General features: G+C 41.2%; 1 protein-coding gene across 1 annotated transcript; it reads right to left on the bottom strand.

The window, feature by feature from the left end:
* Positions 1-3,608: 3,608 nt before the first annotated feature.
* On the bottom strand, positions 3,609-8,475 carry LOC145439160 (L-rhamnose-binding lectin CSL3-like). The gene is made up of 7 exons (XM_080316647.1): positions 8,316-8,475; positions 8,180-8,242; positions 7,923-8,072; positions 7,226-7,294; positions 4,628-4,738; positions 4,264-4,372; positions 3,609-3,885 (listed from the first exon to the last, which is right to left on the bottom strand). Exons 1-7 carry the CDS (start codon positions 8,383-8,385, stop codon positions 3,711-3,713), a joined length of 747 nt encoding a protein of 248 aa, XP_080172773.1. The 5' UTR covers positions 8,386-8,475; the 3' UTR covers positions 3,609-3,710.
* Between the last annotated feature and the right edge of the window lie 566 nt (positions 8,476-9,041).

Here is a 9,041-nt window from a genome sequence, read left to right as displayed (position 1 = left end):
ATCTTTTGACACAGCAGATAGGAGGACACGAAATAGCATCATGTACCGAAGTCATTATACCAACGGGTACGACCGAAGATGTTGGATTATTATTTAGGGGTCCTACCTTTTCTAACACACCTCACTCGATCCGCTCTACCGGTAAATTTGATTACGTGAGCAGAGAGAGGATAAAAATTGATAGCAATATATATGCAATTCCCGATCATGTTGACCGATTCAATCATGAATCATTTAAATTTCACGCGCCTCGCGCGTCCTGGCAATACACCATCTAAGCGGACACCCAATGTATATAAGAAGCAGCGGCAAAAAGCGTAGGGTCAGAGGGGGATATGGGGCGCGCAGCCCCCCAGAATTCGATTTATCACCATATGGGGAGGGCCTGGTTGCACACTGTTGTCCATGGGCCTGCGCAGTGACTTGGCGTGCTTGCGCAGACTCGTGAAAAATTAGAGGGAACATTGCTTTCAACCCGCACATGAGGCTATTTAGCGACAATGGCTTGCAAAAAATAAAGTACTAGAACAGTGGTTCCCAAACGGTGGGGAATTCAATGGTTTCTGGTGGGGAATAGACACATTTGTTCAAAATTATATACAGGACAGTCTACATATTCACGGAGACACATGCGCAATTACCGTTACCAGTTAATTGCTCTGGAATGTATGTATCGAAAATTATATTACGTGTTGTTCACAAAACCTCATTTTTAACTCTGGATGGCCAATGATAACGTCACAAACGCATCCAGCACGACTATAGTTTGACGTGAAATAACGCCTTCGCGAAATTTTGACCGTTACTAGTATCGGTTCACAATACGTTTTATGTTGCAGTTATAGGCGATTGTCTTGCGTATACTGGTGTGCATGGTTGGGTGCCTTGTGTAGTCAAACCAGCAAATAGCTGCTCTGTGATGAAAAAAGTGTTGGGTGGTGGCGAACAGGACCGTAACTGCCGCACCCCAAACCCCCCAATTGGGAGGGTGATCTCGAAGGGGCCCAAATTTATTTCGTGAATTAACATAAATTATATAGTTTTTTTTGGGGGGAAATTCATGCCACTTTTTCAAAAAATTTTTGCGCTGCGGGTGCGATTTAATATTGCCGAATATATTGATTATTAGGTAACCTTCCCGAACGTAAATACGTAGATTTTATAGAAATGGAGACTTCGGCGTCGGCCATTACTGCGCCTCGACGCACCAAGACATATGAAGTTATAGGCCATGTAACAAGCGACTCCGAGAAGCGTGCCAGAACGATCAGCAGCGAGAACAGCTTGGCCGAGAAGGAATGCCCTTGTGCTGACCGAAAACTTCGACACATATACAATATAAACAAGTGATTTGTGGTACAGAACTTCAGAATAACGCGAAACAATAACTTCATATTGTTAATTTATTCGCTAAAAGCTTTTCGACTGACCCTCATCAGTAGCGAAACGTCAGTGATAGGGTGAATCAAATTCGAAATGTAAGAACTATTTTGTCTGTATGACGTAATAATAACAAAAACAAACAACTAGTAGACGGGCAAGATACGGTAGTAACGGTACAAAACAAACGTTAACGAGTACATATTCGGTTATAAATAACCGAAAACACAACACATAACATTAATGAAATATTCCAAGAGTGTAGAGGCGTTCCTTCTGGCGACAGAGAATCGGCTTTCGTAGCTTTATGATCGTAGATTCCAGGACCTTTAAATGAAAAAGAGAACGGCCACGAGCAAGTATAGAAAATTGACTGTCATTGTAATGATCAGCACATTCTGGATGGGATAAGAGATGCTGTCCAATATAGCCAAATTACAAGCAGTAACTTGATCATAATCACGCATTGTGTCAACAGACTGCGATGAAGGAGTAGGAGAAACATTAGTTACTCTAATTTGCCGTGGGACATGCTGGCGAAGTCTTTGCTGCAAGCGCCGAGACGTGCGACCTACATACCGACTGTCACATCGGCACCTGTATTCATATATTATGTTGCTTTGATTTGTCGCAGGTAGCACATCCTTTTGTGTTGCAGGCATCAGAGATTTCGTCATGAAGATTATACAATATACATATATGTTTAATTGTCCATAGGCGACTAAATGGCTGGCGTCGAATGTTCCTGTCCTGGCGATCTGAACCCCACAGGACAAATGCCATCCCGCAGGGAAAAATTATTTGCCAGTAAAGCAATACCAATTTGAAATCGTGTGTGCCTTTAATTTAGCGATTTCCATATCTTTTGACATAGCAGAAATGGGAGGTCACGCCATAGCATAATGTAACGAATTCAATATATCAACGGGTCCGCCCGAAGATGTTTAATACTTGTTTAGGAGTCTTACCTTTTCCAACACACCTTACTCAGCTCTACCGGTAGGCAAATCTGATTACGGGAGCAGAGAGGGGATAAAAAAATTGATAGCAAAATATATGCAATTCCCGATCATACTAACCGATTCAAACATGAATTATATAGATTTTTCGCGCTTCGCGCGTTTAGTCGAAATAAGGCGACGCACTAAACAGTCGACCAATGTAGCGGATAAGTAACTGGGAAAGCGTGCAGGCTCAGGGGGGGTGATGGGGTTTTGGGGAATTTGTTTGGTTTATCACCCTGTGGGGACCCAAGACCAACGTTTTATTTTGGGGGGCTGACGAAGTGCTGTTACGGTCTTGGTGGGGAACCACTGCACTAAACAGTCTTCAAAGTAAACACAGTTCCGGTTCAATGTATACAACCCATATAGTTTTAATACACATTCAAATGTATAGTTCAAAATTCCAAGCAACTTTTCGCGGTCCGGATTTGGCCCGGGGGCCGTAAAATGCCTAGCTGTACACTATGCTATCTGCAAGCCATCGGCGAACCCCTAATTTTCAGTGGGTTACAAAAACAAAAATCTACCACATGACACATCTAACTGCACATTTAATACATTACTTACATTGTGTGCCCAGAAACATCGGTCAAGAAGCACTGATATAGTTAGTAGTCTTTTATTTCGTTAGTTCTACTTCTAGCTCTAGTTCTAGTTGCGGGTTTTGAAAAGTGAATTGTTCTAGCGTTAGATCTAGTTGTGAGTTATAAAATGTGAGTAGTTCTATAGTCTAGTTCTAGTTCTATTTGCAATTTTTGAAAATCCAGTAGTTTGTACAAGTCAAGTTCTGATGAAACTAATCCGATATCTTCAATAGGCAGTAATGACTCTCGTGTCCGCGGCTGAACAGAAACAGAAATTCAGTATACAGTTAATGTTCAATGTACGTAACACGACAATATAAAAGTATATGGTGGTTTTGGCCTTCATAAACGCTGCATTTGGTAAGCTTAAACTTTCTTCGTGCTTGTCACGTGAACGTTAAAATCGCTGTTGCAGGAAATTGTCCCGGTGCCAAAAATGAATTTTCTCGAAACCCCGGAAAATTCACTTGTGTATTTCTGAGGGTACGCGTACCCCAGTGTAAGAACTCCTGATACAACCAATTTCGATCGAAGCCCTCATAACTCTGTGGGTACCCCTATGAACCAGTCTGCCGAAGCCCTATCTCTCCAAGTCGTGTGACATCCGTAACCTACATCTCAGCCGCACTAAAATCGAATGCAACCTGTCGAGAAGCAATGTATTGATACTAGCACGTCAATCGTCCATCAGTAATTAATTAACCATAATGAAAGTTACAATGTGCCTTTTAAAAAAAACTTTTTAGGCGCATTGATATACGACCTCCAAATATTTGAAGGTACCAACGCATGGATCAGTAAACTCGGCGTTCTCGGCCTCGACTTCGCAACGTGACTTTCCGTCGCAGGCCTCCGATACGACTTGCATACTCGAGTCGGCATGGCATTCAAAATCCTTCATCTGCGGATGGGTGCACCTATACAATAAATGAATGAGTGTACGACTGTCGGGCTGGTAAAATCAAATACACAGGTGATTCCGTCCCCGTTACGAGTACCGCTTATAATCAAGTCATAACAAGTGCAAGACAGATTTGAAGAATTCAAGAACCTTGCTTCAAAAATGAATTTTCAAATTTGTTAACATAGCAATGACATACCGCTTGAATGCACGACTGTACGTCTATCTCTATTTCGCGGAAATGTATTCCCATAATCGCGCTTGCGCAGGCCAACAGCGTATAACCTGGTGCTATATGTTTTGAATGATATCGTATATCTAGATTGCAAGGCCCCCATGGGATGTGAAAATTAACACCAGCCATACGAAGCCCTATGCAAAAATGTGAACGTACGTTGTGCCGTCGTCACTTCTACCGTAACTTGCGCTCTCGACTTTGATTGTTTCTGAATCCTCGCATTCTAAAACCAACGTCTCGTGTTCACAGACCAATGCCGTGTCCGCTGTAAAGGAAATATTTTTCGTGACTGACTATACTTGTTCAAAAAGGAATGAATACGACTTTAATAATAAATCGTATGAAAAGAATGTTTATTGCATGGCATGAACTTATAAAACAGGCGTGATGTAACTCAGCTATTGCAGCCTCGAAATGAGATGTTGAACCACAAACAAAAATGATCATTTTTTCAATCCATTGCTATGTCCAGACTTGACCGCGATAGAAAAAAATGATGAAGATTTTTCCTGTTACTTACGTTTTGACGGGGATGGAGATTTGGAGTCACAGGCAGCGACGTTATAGTCATAATCACATACTTTTCCGTCGTATTTCAGATTAGCCGGGCAAGTCATCTCGTACTCGTTACCTGTATAAAAGCAATCGATGTATAATAATATTTCGCTGCTCCACGGAGATGCGGGAACTTAATATTTGTATATGCATGTATGACAGTGCTGGGAAACGAAAATTGGATTCAAACTGTTGGGTTGAATCGTTTCCTCACAAATATAGGGTTTGGCACCACAATTGATGGGCACGATCCGAGCCTAGTATTGAGTACCGAAATTATACTCCTCTCACGACAGAACTATTTTATCGGGGAATATTTCATCACCATTGAAGCCTTGAAACGGCGAGTGGCATAGCATAAATGCATAAGCATAAATTTACGCGCATTTACGGAAACACGTTTTTAATAGTGATCAAAGCAAACCATTATCCCGTAGTCTATGTGCCATAGGCATATTTCGCAAATAAGAAAAAAAGGTAACTGGGATTTTTTTCCTTGCGATCGTATGAAACATGGATGGCCATTTGGCCAACCTTTTTGCTATCCGCGGTCGCATTTCGATTACTTATGTAGCCTCCGGCCGCATGACAGGACATAGTCGCAATAAACTATAACTGGACACCAAATACCCATGTTAAAACGGTCCATGTCCATTTCCGGTGAACTCTGATGAACTCCGAACTGATCTACTTTTTCATATCGTCTTACTATACGCAACGAAATCGCTAGTGGTTATGCAACGAATAATAATACTGGGAGTGGTTGTGGTCGCGCGAAGCACGAAATTTTTTTCGGTTTTACGAATGATTTTCGTCATTTATATTAGTAATTTCACATATTACTATCAATATTTATCCTTTCTCCCTTCACGCGATCAGATTCATCGATTGAGTTGATGGAGGGAGAGTTTTCAACGAATTAGAGCAAGTTATATAAATGATGATGCATATTCGGGTGATCCAATTGTTATTATTCACTTTGTTGTATTCTGTTATTTCTTGACCTACCATCAGGATTGACGGTATAGTGGAAAGATATTGGAATCTCCCAAACGTACCAGGAACAAATTTCTTTCGTGAGGAGCACACGATTTCAAGTCGGTATTTTTATATGGGGTGCATCATTTTCCTCCGCTGTTCGCATCTTGGGCTCAGATTGCAAAGAGCGCTACTATATCAAAATTGAAAAATGAAGTCGCATTGAATCGCGCAAAGCGCGAAGAAAATTTCAAGATCAATTAGATCTCTCAAAGATTAATTAATCTCTCAAAAACTCGGAGGTCAATTCGTAAATGCAATTTTCATGCCGACGGCTGCCATCACATACTAATTGCGTCCGCACAAATGTCCTTCTACGGCCGCAGGTTGCCCAACCTGGACTATGAACAATTCATGTTTCAACTTTGCAATCTTCTCCTACTGTGCATGACGTCATGGCGAGTTTAGTCGTATACTCAACTCTACTAGGCATCGAATCAGTCAGGTAGTCGATTTTACCCATACATGAAGTTGCATTGATGAACTATTCAGACAACTTCCATACATTGTTCTTTTCTGATGCATAAATCACCAAATTTCCTTCGAAGGGCATCCATCTTGTGTGCATATTGAGCATCGTATCGGATTTAACAATGCGTATACTATAGACCAGTGGTCCTCAACCGCCGGTCCGTGGGAAGTTTCCAGCTGGTCCCCAAATATATTATAACTTTTTATCGCCATTCCAAAAACAGAAGTTCAACATCAAATTTTATGTAGATGTTTGAAGCCTATTTGTTGTATGGCGTGACAGTAGAGAGCTCATGTATATTTTGGGCGTACGTCACAATGGTGCTAGCTTTGTACGAAACTGTAGCCTACAATTCGTTTTGAACAAGTGATATGAAAGTTCGAAGACTGGCAACTAAACTTCAATAAATACCGAGAGTGCAACCGGCTCTTGGCAGTATGATTGAGGCTATATGGAAACCAGCTAAAGTCGCATTTATTTTAAAGGATACCGTACTATCACCATCACGTATGAGTGAACTTTACAGGACTCCGCCAGCTTCGCCTTACAAAAACTTCCTCAGAACCACTTATAAATATCTCTTATCAAAAGGTAGCAATGAATGAAGTTTCCAATACTACATTAGAGTTGCGTACATTTGTCGGGAAGGGGTAATTTGGATTTTTGAAAGTTCACCGGTTCTAAACATTTGTTTTGAAGTGCTACCGGTCCACGAGGTCCAAAAGGTTGAGAACCACTGCTACAGACAAAGTACATCTATCACTGATGTGCAATGTACTGTAGCCTACATCCACTCGGGATAGCCTATATTTATTGACATCAGTCAGTAAAATATCTTTGATCATGGCGCCATGCGAAACGTAAAGATGATGCTACAGAGCAAAAATCTTTACAGCTTGAATTGCTGGCATCTAGTCTACGAGGCGGAAAGATCTGATGGAATTTATTACCAGCACTCTGGCATGGCATGGACTTGATCTATGTTGAGAATTATAACTCAATGTTGGCAAATTCCGCCATAATTTGTTACGAAATGTCAAACCAATATCTTACCGTGAACGCAAACGATGTATTTGCTGTTGCAGGGTGTTTTAGGCCAAGATTCCTCGTGCGTGCAGGGCACTGTAATTTGTAGTAAAAACAATGTTCATTATGAAACACTATTCTAGCAATATATAATATCTCACATATATCACTTTAAATACACGGGTGGGAAAATGGCGTATTACCAAATTACCGCCAAATTAGATCATAGGCATTTTCGGATACAAAATTTTGATTGAACTCCATTCCAATGGATGAAAACGGGTCAAATACATCATCTTTGTGAACAATGGAAATACATCCCGAAGGAGTGATTCTGGATACGCGTATCACTTTTTGGCGCATCATTATGGGAATTGTTAACGAGACATAATCCACTCCACCCCTGAGATATATATCTATAAGTTGACTCTTCAGCCGTTCAGTCAGAGAAAAAATATTCGTCCAATGCTGTAATGTGTGCACCTATAGTAACCATCTGAATTGAATGTCCTAGGATATCCTGGATCACCCCGTGTTACTGACAAAAACAATGAATAGGCTTCACACGCATTTAAGGTAAATTATAAATACAACGTAGCAAAGTTTAAAACCTAAAATTGGAGGTGGGGGGTGCCTTTTACCCGCGCCTTCAGACTAGTCCATTCCAGAAGGCTTTGCTACACGTTATGAGAATTCACACGTAAAAGCAAATGATAGTATGAACCTGATGGATCCGTCGTTGCCTTCGCGGTCGTGGTTGTAGTTGTGGTTGTGGTTTCCTCAGTCCCGCCGCACACATTGCGTGGCCAGTCACACCGACCAGCTGCCGAGTTGAATTTTGTGCCCTCAGCACAATTTCTCTCAACCCACTCTCCTGTAAACATAAATTAATGACATGATCAGCATATGCGTTTCGTGCTGTTGGCCAGCATAGGATATTGCTATTAGATGGTATGGTTGACCAACATGATAAATACTCACCGTGAACACATTGCAAGTACGTATCACTGCAATCAGCTCCTGTTAAACCTTGGGTACAGGTATCTGAATAATCACGGTATGTTTTCGTTTATTTATATATGAGATTGTCAGATGAAATGTTCATGGTCATATTCACCTGGCGCTGGTAAAGATACCGTAATTCCAATAATGGACGCTAAAAATAGTGCAATGCGCAGGTTCATCATGGCCGATATCTAGATCTGAGTCTATATCTTCTATTAGTTTCGCTGAACATGTAGTGTGGGCTTATCCTAGCGGCGTCCTTATATAGGCTACGTTCTATAGGTGAATGTATATGTATACGCAGCCGGATGTCATTGACATTATTTACGATTACGGCGAAGTAAAGTCTCCGACATTTGGAGACGCCCTCAATGCACACGAACTATGAAGTTATGACGCTGGGTCACGATCGATTATTACGTTTTGATGGCTTTTTCATAACACTATCAAGCTAGGACACGGTTTATTACTGTCAATCAATCGACAAATTCCGGAACAAATGTAGGAACGGCTGGATCTTGTATCTTTGATCGCAATCAGTCGCGAAAAGACAAATACTTTGCCGAATGAGAGTGATTCACAGTTCTAAGCATAGGATGGATTTTAGGGATGAGATTCGAAACAAAAGTTTCAGCACCTTCCGCTGCATTTTACAGCAAACGAGCGACTATTGCTTCAGATAAACAATACATATACAAACAAGACTCTAAATGTTTCGGTTCGGTTTATTAACAATTTTTATCAGTTCGATACACCACAAAAATGGCGATACCTATCCGTCACGTATGTAATCTCTCCCGAAAAACAGCAGCGACATTCGTACCTGCTCAAATAGCGG

The sequence above is a fragment of the Botryllus schlosseri genome, chromosome 5 (assembly GCF_051294905.1).
Source record: "Botryllus schlosseri isolate E-star chromosome 5, Bs_hap1, whole genome shotgun sequence".
Taxonomy (NCBI): Eukaryota; Metazoa; Chordata; class Ascidiacea; order Stolidobranchia; family Styelidae; genus Botryllus; species Botryllus schlosseri.
The sequence above is the reverse complement of the archived record's forward strand: the minus strand, read 5'-3'. Positions and strand labels throughout refer to the sequence as shown.

Bases quoted from the DNA above. Each gene is read 5' to 3' on its own strand.
- LOC145439160 (XM_080316647.1), bottom strand. From the start codon at position 8,385: ATGATGAACCTGCGCATTGCACTATTTTTAGCGTCCATTATTGGAATT. The intron at 8,073-8,179 runs GTGAGTATTTAT...TTATGTTTACAG, and splicing joins GTACTTGCAATGTGTTCACG to GAGAGTGGGTTGAGAGAAAT. The intron at 4,373-4,627 runs GTAAGTAACAGG...TTTCCTTTACAG, and splicing joins ATCTCCATCCCCGTCAAAAC to CGGACACGGCATTGGTCTGT.